The sequence below is a fragment of the Lagopus muta genome, chromosome 24 (genome assembly GCF_023343835.1).
Source record: "Lagopus muta isolate bLagMut1 chromosome 24, bLagMut1 primary, whole genome shotgun sequence".
Lineage (NCBI taxonomy): Eukaryota > Metazoa > Chordata > Aves > Galliformes > Phasianidae > Lagopus > Lagopus muta.
In genome coordinates, this window is record NC_064456.1 from 815,417 (window position 1) to 835,151 (window position 19,735).

General features: G+C 56.3%; 2 protein-coding genes across 2 annotated transcripts; both read left to right on the plus strand.

Moving 5' to 3' along the window:
* The first annotated feature begins 412 nt into the window (after positions 1-412).
* On the plus strand, positions 413-8,054 carry LAD1 (ladinin 1). Its single transcript, XM_048926311.1, has 10 exons — positions 413-801; positions 3,272-3,412; positions 3,569-4,034; positions 4,501-4,644; positions 5,150-5,199; positions 5,684-5,756; positions 6,052-6,183; positions 6,512-6,601; positions 7,329-7,406; positions 7,519-8,054. The coding sequence occupies exons 1-10, from the start codon at positions 764-766 to the stop codon at positions 7,522-7,524; spliced, it is 1,218 nt and encodes a 405-aa protein (XP_048782268.1). The 5' UTR covers positions 413-763; the 3' UTR covers positions 7,525-8,054.
* A 4,374-nt stretch (positions 8,055-12,428) lies between these two features.
* TNNT2 (troponin T2, cardiac type) lies at positions 12,429-15,764 on the plus strand. Its single transcript, XM_048926313.1, has 11 exons — positions 12,429-12,446; positions 12,565-12,597; positions 13,036-13,071; positions 13,318-13,339; positions 13,671-13,731; positions 13,837-13,953; positions 14,222-14,299; positions 14,443-14,553; positions 14,795-14,904; positions 15,189-15,279; positions 15,448-15,764. The coding sequence occupies exons 5-11, from the start codon at positions 13,678-13,680 to the stop codon at positions 15,490-15,492; spliced, it is 606 nt and encodes a 201-aa protein (XP_048782270.1). The 5' UTR covers positions 12,429-12,446; positions 12,565-12,597; positions 13,036-13,071; positions 13,318-13,339; positions 13,671-13,677; the 3' UTR covers positions 15,493-15,764.
* The last annotated feature ends 3,971 nt before the right edge of the window (positions 15,765-19,735 follow it).

Below are 19,735 nucleotides of genomic sequence, written 5' to 3' on the forward strand. Positions count from 1 at the left end.
GGCACCACTGGGGCCACTCAGGTCTTGGCACACCTGGAGGAATTGGGGGATGGGGTCCGGGGAGCAGCCAGAGGGATGATGGGTTTGTGGGGCTGAGGATGGGCGCCCCAAAATCCCCGCTGGGTCGGCTCCCTCAAGTCCTTCTGCCTGCTTCCCAATGCAGCAAAGCTCACAGCAATGGAGAGGCCACAAGAAGTCCAGAAAGAAAAAAAAAAAGGCTTCAAGGAGCGTGGCACCCTCCCATCTCTTTGGGCACGCTCTGCACCCAGCCGGAGGTGTTTAATGACTGTTTTGGATCCCGGAGAGCCAGCGGCTGCCTCCTCCCACGCGCCCACGGTAATTCACCTCCTCCAGCCTCTCGCAGGAGGCGGCGACGGGCGCAGGGTGCTGGTAGAACAGGTTCTGGGCTGGGAGTTGTCTCCAAAACCCTGGGAGACCTGGATGGATCCAGCCCAGAGCGCGGGTCTCGCTGCGAGCCCTGGCACAGCAGGCAGTGAGCTGAGCTCTGCTTTGCGTGGCACTGCTGGGCAGGGCGGCTTTTGCACGGCGCTGCTAGTAGACAAATTACAGCCCTGCCTCTGTCCAGGTAGATAAGAGACCATGTGATGCAGCGGGGTGGAAAACGGGCTGCAGGAGGGTAAAGGTGCACAGGGAAATAACCTTGCAGGTTCCCTCCCTCTTCGGGCAGCCAGTCCACGCCAAACCACCTTAGCCTGGATGCTTGCGAGGTTTTGGGGCTGCCGGAGACCCACGAGAAGCAGTGATGTCTTTCAGCAGGAGGAATTGGTCTGACCTCTCCAGGTGGGTTAGGGCAGCGAGGATGGGGTCAGGGTGGGCTGCCGGCACTGCGGGCTGTGGGGAGGATGGGGGTTGCCATCGGGTGCTGGTGCTGCCCCATCAGTTCTTGGTGCTGGGGGGGTTTCTCGTGGGTCGGTGAGACCTGGAGTGGTTTTGTTTCTTCTGCCTATGGGAGAATGGAAGCAGCTCTGGAGAGTTATCCTCACCCCATGCCAGCTGTGTTCCTGGTTTGGGGGTCCGTTTGCCGTTCTCTGTGCTGGTTCTGGGAAGGGCTGTGGGGTTTTGTGCTCTGCTGTGCTTGCGAGGCCCCCATTGCATGCCCAGGCTCTGCCCATCTGATTCATCCCCATGCCAAACCTGCCCGGCCCCATGGCTGTGCCCTTCCCGAAAGGGATTTTGGTTCCAATTGGAGCTCCTGGGCTGGGGGAGGTGGGGGCAGGGGGCTCATACACAGCCCAGGGACGTGGGGTCGGTGCCGGCATTGCACACACCCAGAGCTGGTCACAGTGAGTCACACACAGCCCACAGAGCGGCATAAATCCCTGCCTGGCTGTTGGCTCACCCAGCCAAACGGCCTCTAGGATGGCTGTAGTTTGGGGTAAAACACCCAATGGGATCAGCCCAGAACTGGGAACTGATCCCCCAGTGCTCAGGGACTGTCAGGGCGCATCAGTGCCTCTATCACCGGGCTCTGGGACAGATCCAGGGTGCATCCAGACCCCATCCAGGGCCACCTCCATGCCCAGCAGGTCCTGTTTCTGGCACTTGTACAAGACAAGAAGGCGGCTTCTCCTCCCATGAGATGAGACAGCATTCCCCGAAACAGCGGAGATGTCAAATATCTCAGCACTAATGATTAACAGGGCAGGAGAGGACAAGGCAGGGGAGAGCTGCCAACCTCCTTTTACTCATCTCTTTGAGGTTAAAAAAAGTAATACAGTGAGAAAGGAATCCCTCTTTGAAACAGCAGAGGGAAAGATTGGCAAAGCAAATCCATAGCCTGATGTGTGGATTATTTAATTACCAATAATGAGAAACTGCACGTCAGCAATGCCAGTTATGTGCTGCCTGCAGGAGCCAAACAAATGCGAGGCGGGGAAACCTCAGTTTCATTTTGGAGCCTCTGTGTGCAAATCAAAGTAACGCGGGCTCAGAGTTTTGGCTCTGTTGTCACTGTGGGAGGGACACACGGCAGCTCCTCTGTCCTTGCAAATGCAGCCGGGTGGCTCTGCAAGGGCAGCTGAGCTGTGCAGAGATGTTTGCAGGCAAATAGAGGGGAGCACTGCTCAATTCTGGGGATGCTCACAGCGGAGCCCCACGGCAGATCCCCAGCTTCTTCATCCATCGCTGCTGCACCCCACGCCACGCTGTGCTGGGGGTGATGGGGTGGAGGAAGGCAGCACACGCTGTGCCATGACCCCATCCCTGCTCTCCGTTCCGCACTGCTGCCCCTGCAGCCTCCCCACCTCCGTCCACCAGGAAGAACAGAAGCTGCGAATGGTCGCGGGGGGTAATGTGGTTTAATTTATCACCCAACCTTCATTACACAGTAACTCACAGAGCGCACGGTGAGTCGCTGTGTCCGCATGGTGCTGGACCCGGCCGTGCTCTGACTTTCACGTTCTTCAAAGCAAATGCTGGGCCTGGGTGCAGCTGCACAGAGTGCTGTGCGGGGCTGCAGGGCTGCGAGTGTTCACAGCTGGGTCAGGGCTGGGGCTGCAGGTACACGGATGCTGTTGTGAAAACAGCACAGAAGCTTGGAAAATATTGCCTAACACAGTGGCAGAGAGAGCGGGCACAGTTTGCATGGAGAAATGAACCTTGTTTTCCAAACAGCTCTGTATTCAGGTCGGTGTTTCAGCCTAAAAGCCATCACTTTGTCTGGTACCAAAAAGGCTCTTTAGATGGGATGAAGAACGTAGGTATTTTGGTTTAAGCTGCGGTTATAACAAATTCCTGGTCCTTCTGGCTGTGGGTGCCAGGGGAGATCTGTGTCCTTCTGCCCCTGGGGCCTTTTGCACACTGAATATTAAAAGGCCATCCCCATAACCCACGTTGTGGCCACGACCTGCTGTTGCTCGTGGTGACCCAGCCAGGGTGTGTGGTTGGGATCCATGCTGCGGTTCCAGGGCTCTGCTGAGTTACAGGTGAGACATCCTCACCCAGATAATCTCGCTTAATGTAGGGATTCCTTTCTGATGAACGCAGCCCTGAATGGGATGCATTAGGAGTTGGAAAGTCAAGTGCTTGCGTTGGGAAACGTGGGGATCAGTTGGGTGGAGCAGGAGTGCTTTGCAACACACGGTTCGTGTTGGTCTCCCCTCCCCTGTGCTCAGCAGTCCCACACCTCGACCATGGTTGGATTTTTGGGTGGTCCTGTGCAGAGCCAGGAGTTGGACTCAATGATCCTGATAGGTTCCTTCCGTCTCTGGATGTTCTATGACTCTGTGATTCCACATCTCCTTCCAAACAGCCTGGCCAGGCAGAGGACACTTGAAGATGAAGAGGAGCAGCAAAGGGAGCGCCGGCGGAGGCACCGCAGCCTGCTGTCCTCCTCATCCGTGGATGAAGACCACCCCAGCCCTGGGAAGGACCCCAGCCCCGCTCCCAGCAGGTGGGTGCCAGGTGCCAGCCATGCCCTGGGTGCTTCTTGAGCTGAACTGTGCTGGAGCAGAGAGGTGCCCCATCGCTAGGTTAACCTCACCTGTGGGCTGGAAGCCTCCCCTTGGTGCTGGGTGCTGAGGTCTGGTCCTGCTTGGTCTCTCTGCAGGCCCCAGGCCCCGGTGAAGCCGATGGCTCCTGAGGAGGGCGAGGAGCGTAAGCTGACAGAGGTGCTGAGGACAAAAGAAGGGAGACGGATGAGGTCACCAATGGCAGTGTCTGAGAAACCAAAGCAGGAGAAGGAGCAGCAGGAGGCAGGAATGAAGCCACACGAGGGGCAGGAGAGCATCACGGCTACAGAGCGGGGTCAGGATACAGCCCCAGCCCCAGCAGGAGAGCAGCACCCAGTGCAGAGCCATGAGAGGAAGGTGACAGCAAGAGGACGGCTGCAGGACAGAGAGGGATCGAGCGTGGGGACACAGAGGGGAGAGCAGAGGAGGGAGGAGGAGCAGCAGCGAGTGGCTCCAGAGCTGGGGGGCTGCCGGCTGCGCGAGGTGAAGATCCTGACCCGGACCAGGAGCTCCAGCACGGAGGAGAAGGCGGCCTCAGAGGGGACCTCACCTCCAGCCCAGCAGGTGAGCGGGACCTGGGCATGGTGCTGAGCCTTGGGCTGGGAAGTTCTGGGTGCTGGAAGGACAAAGGAGAACCAAAGGGTACCAGGAGGGAAAGGCAGCCTGCAGGCCGTTGGGGAAGGCATCTTTGGGGAAGTGCTTCCTGGCCCCATGGTGCTGCTGGCTGAGGTCAGGGTCTGTCCTTGCCCTACCACACGCTTTAGATGGATGAGGAGGATCCACAGTCCCACCTCCTCCTTTCCTCACTTTGCATGTGCCACTATGATTGCCTTCTCCTGCAGCACTGCCAGTTGCCATCAGGTTTCCCTGAAGGGAATTTGCAAATCCAAAGCAGACAGCCAAAGTTTGGAGGGTCAGGATCTCAAACCACCATCTCCAAACCATTTCCACCCTGGTTTTTATGGTCAGTGCACCTGAACCTTCCCTGCAAACTCTGCATGGCTGCATCAGATGTCTGCTTTGTTCCCAGAAACCATCCAGGAATCCCTCAAAGGAGGGAATGCAGCCGCCTCCCAGCCAGGAGGAACCTACAGAAAAGCGGGATGCCCCTCCAGCTCCTGCCACCTACAGCACCTCCATCAGAAGAAGCAGCCCACGAACGGTCTCCTTTCGGGTAAGAGCAAAACAAGGGTGAAAAAAAACAACATTAAGGCAGTGGAAGATGAGAGCAAGGAAGGGTTCTTTGGTCTCCAGGCACAGATCCTCGTCCAAAATGTGCACTTGAAATCCACCCTTCGGTCTGGGCATTGCTCTTCAGTCTTCCTTCCGTTTCTGTTCTTCTCAGATCAAAAGTCTGCAGCAGCAGACAGTGTGTTTGTGTGCCTTGTGCTGGAATGGAAATCTGTGGGAAGGGGGGAGAAAACAGGGAGCTCGTTGTCAGGGAGATCCCCAAAGGTCACAGACACAACCATCCGCCCTCTGGCATTTCTGTTCTTTGAGAATGCCAAATGAAAAAAGAAACATCCATCCTGCTTCTCATTTCTTGATACCCCAGGTTTGAGATCTGGCTCTTCTGCAGGTGAAAGCAGAGCATGCTTGAGAATGGGGAAGCTGAGTCCGACCCAGGTTCTCTTGTTCTTATCTGTTGCTCTTAGATTCCATGCCCTTTTGTCTTCCAGGTGATCTCAAACAAACAGAAAGAAGAAAGTGAGAGTCCTCTCGCAAGAAGGTCAGAGCCCTCCACCTGCTGCCTTTATGGGCAGGGATGGTCCCTCCTCTGTTTTCAAAGGGAGGAGGAGGGGATGCTACCTAAGCCTGGGTCTGCAGAACGTTGGCCCCAGGCTGCAGGATGCTCAGAGGGATGCACAGCAAACTGGGAAGATGGGGACATGGCTTAGTGGGCGATGGGTTGATGGTTGGACCTGATGGCCTTCGAGGTCTTTTCCAAACTTAAGGATTCTATGATTCTAAGACGAAGCCCAGATCTGGTTGTGCTGGAGGCGGTAAATTGGGGAGCCAAGAATGTGGGCCATATTAATCCCCACAGATCTGGGTCACGGTTGGGGATGGAGCTGCTTCCCTGGCACATGGGTGCAGGATGAGTGCCTGGGTTGGATGAACTCTCCTCCTACCAAGTGAAGCCCCCAGGGCCGTGGGCTGAGGCGAGGAGATCCTGGGGGCTGCATTCAACACCCTCCCCTGTTCTTCACCAGTGCAAGCATGAGGATCCCAGGCAGCAGCAGCAGCATTGAGGAGAAGCTGGAAAAGTACACATCAGCTGTGCAGGTAGAGAAACCAGGCTGGGAGGTGTTTGGGGGGAGGGAAGGGGTGGTCTGGAGCTGAAGGGACTGAGCTTCACCAAAAAAAACCCATCCCAACGAGGCTGAAGAATGTTTCGTGGAAAATGGATCAGCCTCGGGGTTTTAGGAGCAGAACTTTGGAGAGGGTCATGGGGATGCTGCACGGTTCTGCTGGGCAACCCCGAGAGCTGGAGAAGGTCAAGGAGGGAGCAGACTGTGAGGTGTGCTCTGCACCCCAGGGGTGAGCACAGCCCCCACTGATAGCCCTCCCTCTCTTGCAGCGCTCGGGCTCAGTGAGATCTTCCCTGACTGTCCAGAAGAGCCTGATGCTGACTTCAGAGGGGGTGGCCAGCAAACGCAACTTCTTCGAGGCCAGCGCTCCCAGCAAGGCAGAGCCGCTCACTGCCAGGAAGGTGAGGGGAGACATCAGCTTTCTAGGGCAAATCTTCCCCATTTTGGATACAGATGTGTGGACATCAATGTGCAGTGTGACAGGCTGCTGTCTGGATGGGTTTGGTGGGAGGTCGGTGGTGGCTGTGTGGGCAGAGCAGGGATCCGGCTACCGAAACTGCGTGCTGGCAGTGAGTGGGTTTGTATTTGGGGAGCTGGGGCAGAGCCAGTGCTGGTCCTCACCTTCTGTGGATTTGCTCAGTCTCCCTGTGCCCTGGGCACAGTCCTGGGCTGTGTCTGTGCAGTGAGAGAGCTGGAGCCATAACCCTACTGTCCATCTCTGTGCCACAGGATAACCTGAAGATCCCGGGATCGGTGACATCGCGCATTAACCTGTGGATCAGCCGAACTCAGGAGCCTGCCAAGGAGGAAAAGAGCAAGGTAACAGCTTGTGCCATTGCCTTGGGATGACCCCTGAGACCTGGCAGCCTGGTGGGACACGTCCCTGCATCTAGAGGGGCAGGTGGGGCTGGAAGGGCTTGAAAGATCTTTGGTTGAACCCATTAAGGGCTCTGATACTTCACACGGGCTCTGTGGAGCTTGAGGACCTGCTGTGCACCAAGCTGTGCTTGGGGTCTGGAATGATTTACATCCTGTGTGCAGGATATTCCCCAGATGATGATGTCCCACAGCTGCGGGGACTCAGACTTGACTCCAGGGGCACTGATTTGGGGGAGATGGGGAGGAGACACTTTGGCTTCCGGGCAGCTTTCTGTGCTTGGAGAGATTCAGCAAGGACAAGTGCTGGGCAGATGTCACCCTATACAGCAATAGGATTTGCTGCTGCCGCTCATGGCAGCCTCCTGGTACAGGACGAGGACGGGCAGCCCCAGTCGGTCAGACATGCCTGGGCACCCCAGCACTGAGCTCTGGGATTAGCACTGCCCAGACACGACTGCATGGGAGGCTGCACCGCCTCGGTCTGCCTGAAAGGGTTTTGCTTCTGGGGTCACTCCTGGGTAAAACTTTCTTCCTTGGTTGTTTTATTTTTCCCTTATAATAACACTGTGCACTTCCTGGAGGTTTCAGTGGGGTGGAAATTCTTTACCCGGAGGCGTGACGCATGGGGAAGACCTTCCTGTGCCGCTCACAATTCTCCTGTTTGCAGGACATCAGGAAGATCAACAGCCTGCCAAGGCGTGACGGCTGGGTGAAGCAGCCCAGAGAAACCCCTGCAGACCCCGAGGTAGATGTGGGGCTGCGCTGAGAGCCACCCTGGGCTGGGGCAGGGCTGGGATCTGCGTCACCTGCAGCCTCAGCCCCATTCCTCCATCGTTCCTTCGCTTTGTTTTTTCCAGTTGTAACAATGCCATGCACAACATTATCAGATGATAAAAACTGTTCTGCTCTGAAGATCAAAGCCTGGCCCTGCCCTGCCGTCCAGCAGCCCATAGTGCCGATGAGTCCCCACTGCCACCTGCGGGTGGAACGGTGTGGCCCCGGGTTCTCCGCTTGTGGGCTGGAAAGGAAGAAGGCTGGAAGTCCGTCCCTGCATCCACTCTCCTCGCTCGCTGCCTGGCCAGGATTACCCAGACCTGGAGGCTCCCTGCAGACTCTGAGCAGACCCTTGCCTTGCTTTCCTACAGCATTGTGGTGTCCTGCTCCCATTCCCTGGCTGTGCCCCATAACTGCGCTTGCTGAAGGGATCTGCCCATCCCTGCCCCTTGCAGCCGGATCGTGTCAGCAGTGAGGCTGCACATCTATAAACTGTGCCCAGCCCCATGTGTGGGGCGAGGTGGGGGGCAGGGAGATGTCACCCCTCCCCAGGGCTGGCCCAACCAAAGGCAAAGGCCGTAAAGTGTGTGTGCCACTATCGTAGCCTGGAGACCCCAAAGCCACCTGGTCCCCACTGCCTGCTGCGCCCACCTGGGGGGACACCAGTTGCCTATGACACGATGCCCAAATCTTTCTGCCACAGGCTGGAGCTGAGCCTTCAGCAATCAGTGCACTGTCCAAATTCGGTGTGGGACCATCCTGCTGCCCCCAGATCTGCTTTTGCTTGTTTGGCTTTGGATAGGACTTGATTTTCTCTAGGACTGGGTTGTTTTCTAATAAAAGTGGCTCCTTCTGAAATGTTCCTGCTCAGCTAGGACCTGAAGGACTTGTTTCCCATCGTTCTGCAAGAGGAAAAAAGCAAGAATTAAGATAGATATCTCAGGGTGGAGGATAAAAGCAGTGTGAGCTTTCGTATGGCAGCATCTGGGGCTGCAGCAGAGGGTTGGGTCCGAAGCGCTGCCTTATCAGCGTCCCCAGCCCTGGGAGGTGACAGCTGGCTGGCTTGTGTCAGCCCCTCGAGCACTCACGTATCTCCATCCGACGGGTTTAAAATAGCAAATCTCTGAGGCCACACAATAGCTTGGGCTTATATGGGCTCCTGGGGGGGAAGGGGGAGCACAGAGGGGGCTGGGGCCACTGCTGCCGAAATAGCAGCTCACAAGTGTTGCATTCCTCTCTGGGCGCCGGGCACATTCCTGCTGGCTCTGCCCGCCCTGGGGTGGGCGCTGGGGGGACCTTAAAGCCTCTGCCCCCCAAGGAGCCCTTCCCAGACGGCCGTCAGCACCCACCGCTCTGTGGGACCTCGGCACAGGTAAGGCTGGGGATGCTCAGCTCCAGGAGGTGTTGATCCTGCGCGGGTTTGGCTCGTGGTCGGCGTGGTGCAGCTGCTCTCGTTGGGATGTCTTCCTGCTGCACAGGCTTTGCCCTGGGCAAAGCATCAGAGCCCTCTCTGTGGGTTTGTCGGCAGCAGTGCCAGCATCGTTAGGAGCTGGGAAGGATTTGGGGTGCGCTTGGAGCCCTGGTGGTGCTGGGAGAGATACGATGCCTGCAGGAGCACCAGCACAGCCCGCAGTGTGTGTCAGAGCTGGGGCACTCCTGGTTGTTTCAGAGTGAGCGTTCAAAGCCTGAACTGGAATATTTGTCCATCTCTGTGTCAGTTGCAGAGGATGGATAGATGTTTTTTAGAGCCGTGTTCTAGCATACTGTGGGCTTTCCTTGTGTGCCCCTTCAACAGTTCTGGTTTTGCTGTTTTTGCTCAGAAAATGCATGGTGGGATCTGGTGATGCAGGAGGTGAATGGGAGTGCATCTTGGCCAGGAAGTGATCTCTGCACTTGGGAGCCCAGGTGCCAGCAGCCATGCAAAGGGTTTGGCCGAATTCTGGGGGCAGCAGAGCTGTGCTGTGCCCCAAATATCAGCTCAGGAGGTCGAGGGGCTGATCCAGAAGGAAGGGGGAAATGGCAGCAGATGGGCATTGAACCTGAGGCAGTCGGGGCTGTCTTCTGACTTCATTGGTCTCCAAAAAGCCCCTCCGGAGTCACTGCTCAGCAGGGAGATCTGACAGCTGCACAGCACACTGAGGCATCCCCACTGCCATGCGCCTTCCCCGCGTCTCTGGGTCCCCATCCTGCGTTCAGCATCCTTACCAAGTGATCCCCACGCCTCTCCTCCCCATCCTGGGTAATAAATACCCGACAGATGCAGTCAGGAGCAGTTGTTCCTACAACGCCCAGTGGGAGTGAGGAGCTGCTCTGGGAACAGGTGGTTGGGCACAGGGGGGTTATTTCTAGGACTGCCTCACGCTGGGTGATATCACACAACTGGGAGGGAGATGGATGTGCAAGGAAGATGCTATGTGAGCCCTGCTGCTACACCGGGCTGTGATTTATTGCTCCCTTTGGCTAAACTCAGCCTCAGGGCTGGGAGCAAGAGGGCAGTGCTCCTGCTGAGCTCACATTGCCCCTCTGCTCTCGGAGGGCCGGGCTGTCTCATGGAGCAGGGCTATAGAGTGGAGATAACAGAACATCTCTGCAAGTCATCACATCACAGCTGAGCTAAGAATAGTCAGGAAGAAACCAAGCTGAGCATTATCACTGGGTGATTTTCCCATGCCCTGAGCAAAAGCAGCACCCTGGGATGGCTCCAGCACAGAGAGCTGCGTGTCCTGGGCACAACTCCTGGCAGCAGCTATCAGCATGGCATGGGGCTGAGCCCAACCTCCTGCCTCTCATCCACGGTGAGCTGTGATCCTGGGATGGAAGGGGACAGGGGAGCCTTATCTCCACTGAGATACCGCTGCCACAGCCCAGCTGGGACAGCTCACAGCTCCAAGTGCTCTGGGGAGAGGCAGCAGGACGGGCTGTGCTTGTCCTTATCTCAGCTCCTAACCCTCGCTTTTTCCATCTTGCCTTGCATTCTGGTAGATAACCAAGCATGTCGGACTCTGAAGAGGTTGTTGAAGAATGTGAGCAGTAAGTGGCATGGTTTCTAACACTCTTTCTTTCTCCTTATTCCTGTGTTCCTGCAAGAGGGGGTGCTTGCTGCTGTGCTTGCTGCCCCAGCACGCAATGTGAGAGCACTTCAGGATCTCCCCACGACCACAGGCATCACTGCTGTGTCTGTGCTGAGACAAGCTGGGCATCAGCAGTGGGTCAGGCCTTGTACTTAGCATCCCCTTGGCACATCTGATGACAGACAGTGCACCTCCCTTCAGGTCAGGAAAGGACTTTGGGGCCATTGACAGGTTTTGGGTACTTGATCCTCTCAAACTGCATAACGGTCCTGGGCTCTGACCGCTGTAGGAGTGCCATAAGAGCACTTCAGTTCCTGCTCAATTCAGGTCTTGGCTTGTCTCCACTGCCAGCTCCCAGCACAGCCAAGCAGTCACTGGGACCTCCATGAAAAGGGGTCCCCTGCCCTTGGGAAATGGGAGCTCCCCTTCAGCCCTACTTGCAGCAGATCGCTTCCACTTGGCTTCTTTGTGTTGTACTTTGCAGGGAGCAGGAAGGTAAGGGGACACAGAGCATCCACAGCCACCCTGAGACTGATGCTAAGGAACGATGGGGTCACGGCAATAACCCACGTCTTCTTTCTCTTCCCTTTCTCCCCTGTGCGCTCACATGAAGAGGAGTATGTGGAGGAAGGTAGGTGATCCTCCTGCTGCTGGAAGGGCAGTGCTGTTGGTTCAGGGTTTTGCTTGAGTGGTGGTGGTGATTTCCTTGCCACGGGCAGAATGAGCAGAAAAGGCCAATGGGACCACATTCTGAATTCCTCCACCTCAACCATCGGAAGGACCAAAGCCACCCTGAATTTTCTTAGGATTTCTTTTCCCAGGGAGATCCCTTGGCCCACAGAGGGAGGTGGCAATGCTGGATGTGGGTGCGTGCAGAAGCGTGAGCACAACAATTCAGCAGGCGCTGGAGCTCCAGCTGACTGCACATTAACAATGCTCAGGCAGAACCCTTGACTCCATCAGCGTGGTGCAGGACCAAACCCCGAGCTGCAGCAGTGGGGCTGTCTGTATGGGGTGGGCATGGGAACGGGGGTCTGCTGGGGCTCCTGCTGCTTCAGGGCTGCTGCACAGCAAAGCATCCTGAGAGCTAAAAGCAAAGGGTCGGAGTCCTCACCTCGTGCACACCAGAGCTCTGCCCCGCAGCTTTAGGGCACCTGACTAACCTCTGCGCTTCTTCCCTCCCCTCCTCCCCGGCTCAGAAGAGGAAGAATGGCTTGAGGAAGATGACGGTAGTTACTGCACCTTTCTTTGTTTCGTCTGAACGTATTGTGGGTCGGTGTGTCCCGTGCCTTTCCCTGGTTGGGAAATGGTTTTCTTTCATTCTTTCTCCTCTGCTGCTTTTCGCACTCTCCCCATCCTGCTGTCGACCTGCTCTCATTTCTGTGCTTTCTGTCTTCCATCCCAACACACCCGTGGGTTGCTCTCTTCTTTTCTTCTCTTCCTCTCTTGCTGTGGGACTGCACGTCTCCCGCAGGACCTGTGGGCTCTGACAGAACTCTCGTGGGGGTACTGCTCCCTCCAGTGGAAAAATGCTCCAACAGTGCCATGCATGAGATTTACGCCGTACAGTTCCGCTCTTTGCTGCATGGAGGAGAGCAACAGAAATCAATCTCCTCCACTCTGGGGTCCCAGGGCACAGCTGGGGAGGGAACGAGGGACAAAACCAGGAGGGGGCTCTGAGTCCTTGGATTTTATTCCCCCTCATCCATGCCTTACCTTTGGGTAAGGGCCTGGGCAAAGCCCTTTACTTTCTGCTTCTTTCTCCCATAGCTCCCTCTCCTTCAGGCCTCCTGGACTCAGTACCACAGTTGTCCCATTCTGGGGGTCTGTAGGGAGCCAGCAGGAGCTGTGGCCTTCCCTCTGACCCTGTCCTTATTGCACAGGTCAGGAGGACCAGGTAAATGAGGAGGAAGAGGAGACAGAGGAAACCACAGCAGGAGGTGTGTGGTCTGTGTCCCCACGCTGTCACACCTGCAGGCACGATGCAGAGTGTAAGGGACGTGTGGTGGGACACCTGTGGATGCTCTGGTCACACTTTCCCTCTTACTTTTGAGACAGAACAAGAAGATGAAACAAAAGCACCAGGAGAAGGTAAAGCAGGAGCAGAGGAAGGATGCTTCTTGGCCATTTCAGTCTCCCACAATGCTGCCTCCTTGCCACGGGGTTTTCAATGTCAAATTTTGAATTCAGCCGCTGCTGAAAGGAGACAATCTGCAGTAAATTGGGCAGAGCTGCCCTGGCCCCATCCCTAGCAGGACAGGGGCAGCAGGAGATCTGCAGGTGGGATGTATTCATGCTGCTTAGGTAAGAAATTCACCCCAGGAAATGGAACAAGAAGGCAGTGCTGGTGCCTTCCCAGCCTGAGCTCCTGCAGAGCTCATCTTTGGAGAGGACCCGGGGTTCTCCCCATCTGCTTGGGGCTGAGGGACCTGCCCTCCCCACGTCCATCCTGGGCTTTGTGGTGGGGACAACACAGTGCTGGGGCAGCCTGACGGCCCCTCCAGGGCCAACACATCCCATGTTCCACAGGTGGTGAGGGGGACCGGGAGCAGGAGCCTGGGGAAGGTGAGGCATCCATCCCTGTTCCCCTTTGGGGTAGGAGGCACTGTCCCTTCACAGTACTCACCCTGAATGCCTGGAGCATCAATGCACGTCTCAGATGTTGACACAGATGGACACCTCACTGCGTTGCTTTGGTGGAGGATGATGTGCCTGCACTGCTGAGAGGAAGGGGTGGTTGGGTTTCGTGGGGTTTGGGGTCAAAGTATGCCACTAACAGTGCCTTTCTCTCCTGTTCCTGGGGACCCACAGGTGAATCAAAGCCCAAACCCAAGTAAGTGTTGGTGCATTTTCTTTGGTGCAAGGTTTGAACTAGGAGCTGTTCCTCTATGGCTCTCACTGCAGCTTAGTGCCACAGTGAGATCCGTAAGGAACGTGGGACAGCAAAGCCCTAAAAGCATGAAAACAGGGCAGGGACTGAGACATGGAGAGAAGGGAGAAAAACAGAGAGAGAAACATGGGACTCTTCCCTGCCCTCCACAAGCACTCATTGCTGAGGGCCATGGGGCTCAGGGAGGAGGGCTGGGCAGAGCAGTGCACGGGTGGGAGCCCTGCCCCATCCCAGCCACCCACTGCCAGCTCCCAACTTCCCACTCACCTTTCAGGCCCTTCATGCCCAACCTGGTGCCTCCCAAAATCCCTGATGGTGAGCGCCTGGATTTCGATGTGAGTGCATCTAAGAGCAGCACTGTGGTGTTGCTGCGTCCAGCAGCTCCCAGAGGGCTTCACCACTGTGAGCACAGCCATCACCTTCATTTCTGTCTGGTGCAGGACATCCACCGCAAGCGCATGGAGAAGGACCTGAATGAGCTGCAGGCCCTCATTGAAGCCCACTTTGAGAGCAGGAAGAAGGAGGAAGAAGAGCTCATCTCCCTCAAAGACAGGATCGTACGTGGGCAGCCCATCCCCTTCATGGGCAAACAGCACAGACATTCTTTGCAACAGCAAGACCCAAGATGTCCCGTGTCCCTGCCAGAGAATGATTGGGATTTGAGCCAAATTCGGTGCCCAGGGGTTGGGAATCTGCTGTAATACCCCTCCCATATGGAGATGTGGGAGCAGCAGACCTGTCCCTGGGGCTCTTGGGATATTAGGGATGCCGAGGAACAAAAGGAATGTCCTGGGACACCCCAGCCATGGTTCTCTCCTTCTGCAGGAGCAGCGGAGGGCAGAGAGGGCAGAGCAGCAGCGCATCCGCAGCGAGAGGGAGAAGGAACGCCAGGCCCGCATGGCTGTGAGTGTCATCAGGGCTGGGGGGTCCCTGCAGCCCATGGCCCACCTCCCCCCCACAAACCCATCTATGGGGCACGCAGGAGCACGAGCTGTGCACATTGGTCCACGAGGCCTCCACTCCTGACCCACTTTTATCCCTGGCAGGAGGAGAGAGCTCGCAAGGAGGAAGAGGAGGCACGGAAGAAGGCTGAGGAAGAAGCTCGGAAAAAGAAAGCTTTCTCCAACATGCTGCACTTCGGAGGCTACATGCAGAAGGTGTGAAGCTGCACGTGGGGTTGCAGCAAAGCTGCTGGTGCTTCTGGAGCGGGGGGGACTGGGCCACAAGCTGGTCCCACAGCATCTTGTGCTGCAGAGAGGGGTTCCTATAAGCAGAAGAGGACGGGAACGTACTGAGAGCATCCCAAAAGCAGAGGGCGCTGCTGGGAGGAAGGGCTGGGGATGAGAGCAGAGGCCAGGCGGGTTCCTTCCCTCTGACGGGCTCCAACGGTTTCCGCAGTCAGAGAAAAAGGGTGGCAAGAAGCAAACGGAGCGGGAGAAGAAGAAAAAGATCCTCAGCGAGCGGCGGAAGCCTCTGAACATCGACCACCTCAGCGAAGACAAGCTGAGGTAGGGATGCTGCAGGAGGGGTGAACGGGGCTGCGCCACCGCCATGGCTGCGCCAGGCTGCGGGTGACAGCGGCGGCCATCAGAGGGAGCCACGCTCACACACGTGGGACACGCGTGTCCCCACAGCCAGACACAGACGTGGGGCTGCCCGGCACGGCCCCACTGGGCACGGAGCCTGCAGCACCCATGGGACGGATCCTGCCGCGGAGGGGGTGGCATTGCTGCCTCATCTCTTTGCTGCTGCATCCCTTTTCCATACTGACATCATCCATCTCTTCCCATAGGGACAAAGCCAAGGAGCTGTGGCAAACCATCCGTGACCTGGAGGCTGAGAAATTCGACTTGCAGGAGAAGTTCAAGCGGCAGAAGTACGAGGTGAGCTGCCAGCTCCTCTCTGCTGGCTCTCCCTGGCTGGATCTCCAGCTCTTGATATGGGAGAGTCGCGTGTTGGATGCACACTGTGCTGCACCAGGAGAGACCCGTGCCCAGCTTGGCATGGGGCATCCCACCAAGCCTCACCACCCGCCTGCATTCCTCCTGCAGATCAATGTCCTCCGAAATCGTGTCAGTGACCACCAGAAGGTGTAAGTACCCAGCCTGGCTGAGCGCCCTTCCTCATCACTCAGTTTCACCCCATGTTTCTCCCAGCTGCCCCACGCCTCATCCTTACACACCTGCAGGGACCTCAGACTGTGCCACTGTGCTCCCATTGAGAAGCCCTCACCGGCCCCCAGCTTCCCCCTGCCCCCAAACAGACCCACGTAGAGCCCCGTGTGTCCTGCAGGCCACACATAACTCCAGCTGCCCCATCCCTTCTGTATCCCTACCCACCACCTCAGAGGACTCCCCCCCCCCCCCCAAGCTTGTATGGGAGTGGAGATCCCATGGGCTGTGGGAGCTGTGCAGTCCCACAAAAACTTGGGAGCTGGTCCACACATCCCTTGCACAGCACTGGGGGACCTAGGGTGGAGGTGAGCACTTAACCTGTTCTCCCAGGAGCACCGTGTTGCTCTCTTTCCCCTGTCTCATCCTGCATGAGCTGTTCCTAGCCTTCCCTTCAGTCAGTTAGCAGCATTTCCCCCACTTACACCAAATCTCTCTTCTCTTCTGCCCTCCCGTGGCCTGGTGCTGCAGCAAAGGGTAAGTGCAGGCTGCATGCCTCCCATCACACCTGTGCTGCATGGATACCTGGGGCTGACCTTGCACCAGAAGTAGGGCTGAGGGAAGGACTGTTCTGGGAACTGATATCAGAGTTGGGTTGGTGACTCTCAGGATGCCCAAAATGCCCATTGCTGACTGTCCAAGTCGTCACCACCACCATCACCTCCTCCACCTCCCTGCTAGCACATGCCCAGAGCATCTATTCCCCCAGTTCTGGATAAGCAGCTCAGTACAGCCAGTCCCAGCTTCTCAGCCTCAGAAGAGGGATCCCACAACAATCACAAAACCCCTACAGCTGGAGGTCCTTTATTTATGCTCACTGGGAGGGAGGAGCATAATGAGGCCATGGGGGCTGGTTGGAAACACCTGGTAGAACACAAGCTTGTTCCTGAAGAGTCCCAAACCCACTGGCTGGCTCAGCCCCCACATTAGGGAAGGTGCTCCTGAAGATTCTCCTTGCAAGCATCAACCAGCAATAACTTGGTTCTCTTTTGAGGGTGCTCCAGCAGTATCCATCTCTCTCCTCTTTTCATTTCCATTAACACATTTTGCCCGCTCTGCTTCCCATCTAGGTCAAAGGGTGCCCGTGGGAAGACCATGGTGGGTGGCCGGTGGAAGTAGATGGCTCTGAAAGCAGAGGTGAGGCTCAGCCATCAGACGCAGTGCTGTGCGCTCAGCCCGTGCCAGGGCTCCACTGCTGCCCCATCGTGTGGTGCTCGTGCAGTGTTTGCTGCAGGCTCCGTGCTGCTGGGGTGGGCAGGTGCTCAGCGAGATGCTTGCTGATTCTCATTTCCACACCCCCACGTGATGTTGTGTCTGTAAATAAAGAGAGGAGTGAGGGGGTGTGGGTGTTGTGTCCGCTGGGAACCAGGAGGAAGCGCACGGCAGATTGTCCCAGCAGCGCTCAGCTGAGCCCACTGTCAGAGCACGAGGGGATGCAGCTCCACCTGGAGCCTTCTGAAACGTGTGCTCTCCCCAGGAGCTCCTGGTGGCATGTAGGCCAGCAGAAGACCCCTTACAAGCTGAGGCAAGCTGTCCCCTGCTGTCACTCAGCAGCCCCCTTCTCCCAGAGCGATGAGGAGGGATGCACGGGATGGCGGATCTTCACAGGCTTCATGTCCCTCAACATGCCTCAGAGGGCAGCCGAGCAAAGACCCAACCAGTGCCATTTCCGACCTGCCTCGATGCGTGTCCCTTCAGAGACAGCATCACCCCGAGCTCCAAGCCATCGATCCTCCAAACCCTCGTGCGGAGGCAGGGCCGTGCCCGGTGCTGCACAGAGGCGCTGCCTCTCTGCCCATCCCTGTGGGCGGCAGCGCCCAGGCTTTGGGCACGGCACGGCGGCACTCCCTGTTTGCCACAGCACAGCCTGTCCCAGCAGCACTCTGGTCCCTTGCCAGCCTGGCTCCCTGCACCAGGGCCGAAACTGGCGCCCTCCTCCCTGCGCGGCACCTCCCTGCACCCTGAGTCAGCACCCGGCCCTTTGCCATCTCCCACCCGTGTCCCACCACCTGCAGGCACGGTGGAGCGTGGTGCGGGATGCTGGTGTCCCCTGAGGCGCAGCGCAACAACCCGGGGGTTGTTTTCTTTGGGGTTTTGTGTGCTGCACGGGCTGTGCGATGGTTGCATGGGCGCAGCGTGTTGTGCCAAGGCGTTGTGTGTCGGTGAGTGATGTCTGGGCATGCTGTCACCATCCTGCCGTGCACAAGGTGTGTTTTGCAAGCGGATGAGTCTTGGCTTTGTGCTGCTGTAGGATGGGAGCGAGGGAACCTCGAGAGCAGACATTGGAGGGGTGTGCAGAGAACTTGGTGCTGTGTTGCTGGGACTCCGCAGTGCGCTGATGTCCTGCTGTACTGCTGTGTGGTCCCAGTGCCTGCATGGGAAGTGGGACTTCTGGATGTGAAGTCAAAGCATGAACATCCTCTGGAGCACAGAACGAGGGGCAGAGAGCTTTGTCCTTCCCCACTCACTTGCTGCAGGAAAGGCACTGAAGCTCTGGAGCGTGCCCCAGAGGGGGGTCTGGAACACTATGGGGTCTTGTGGGGAGAGGGAACTGGGGTGGTTCATTCTGGAGGAGGCTCCGAAATGGAGTTTTGCAAGTTGTGCAAATATCTGACATTTCCAAGTTTCTTATGGCTGCTTTTAAACGCCCTATAAAACCTCGAGTTTCAATTAACATCTCAGCGCTGTAAAGCGCTGCCCGTACAGCTAATTCATGGGTATCAGTTAATTGTTTTAGCTGGATAAACTCACCCATGGCTTACGCTGATCCCACAGATGTGTTAAATCATCAATGAGGACTTTAATGCACCCTAAGCACAGTTTAGCATCTACGCAATGACCCATGTCTGTGAGACTTTGCCCTGCTGACAAAGCAAGCAACCGTGATCTGTGATGGAAAGGAAGAAGCTTTGGCTGTTGCGTGGAAGCAGCTTTTTATTGGTGCTTAGTGGAAGTAAAATAAGCTTCCTAGTGATATCTGAATCACTGCTTTTGCATGTGCTCTCATGCCCAGCTTTCAGCTGAAGTCCTGGGTGTAAACCATGCTCTTCTTTGGTGCAGGCAGCAACCACTGGCAGGAACACTGAGATCTGAGACCCAGCGGGGGCCCAGCATTGGATCCATAAGCTTCATGGCTGGCAATGGAAGTGCTGCACTGCTTGCCCTGATCTGGAGCTCTGAGCTCTGTTTTTCACCCCATCAGAGCTCAGTGCTCTCTGCACATGACATTGGTGGATGCTCCCCGTGCTTCACAAATCGATGACGTTGCCCTACAAGTGGTGCTCTGCTGGTTTTGGAAGCGCCGCGAGCCCTTTATCTGCACACGTAAATAAATAGAGTTGTGCCTTTGCAGAGCCATAAATCAAACCTTGATATCATGACAAAGACAGAAGGCTTTGATCCAGGGCAGCACTTTGATCTCCTGTGATGAACCAGATGTTGGTGATTATCTGTTGAAATAGAGCGGTAATTGTCACTTTTCAGGCAGTGTTGCTGCAATGTCAGCCTGTTGGCTGTGGGCCACGGCACACCTCAAAATAAAGCAGGCAGAACATGGATATCAATTACATTTTGCAGTTCTCAAATTCTGCCAGTTACCTTGGAACAACATATTTTGGCAAGAGAACATTTAGCTTTGAGATGTTTTCCACCCAGGACATTTCAAAGAATTACAAACAAAATGATGCTGGCAGAGAACGAGAATTTTTGGGTGCTGGGTGAGATGCCCATGGGCCATGCTGGGAGGACAGGGACTGATCGGCTGCACCAAGGGCTCCTGTCCATCAGGGTTGGTGCAACAGTGTGAAGGAGATCTCAGCATCACCTGGGTATGGTATCATAGACCCATAGAATGGTTGGGTTGAGAGGGACCTTAAAGACAATAAATACCTTGGGACCATAGAATGGTTGGGTTGGAAGGGTCCTTAAAGATCATAAAACCATACAACCATCATCACTGCAAAGGAAGAGTGACCAAGGGATTTTGGGAATTGCTGGCATTTCTTTGCAGCCGTGGAGTAGCCCCATTTGCAGCCCTTGGGCTGTGGCAGCTCCTTGCACACAAACTGATAAACCCAGAAAGAAACATTTCTCTTTTGGAAAATGGAAAAATGATGCAAAACTCCCAAGTGCCTCTGTCCATGAAGCAGGTGAGGAGCAAGGGGAGCCG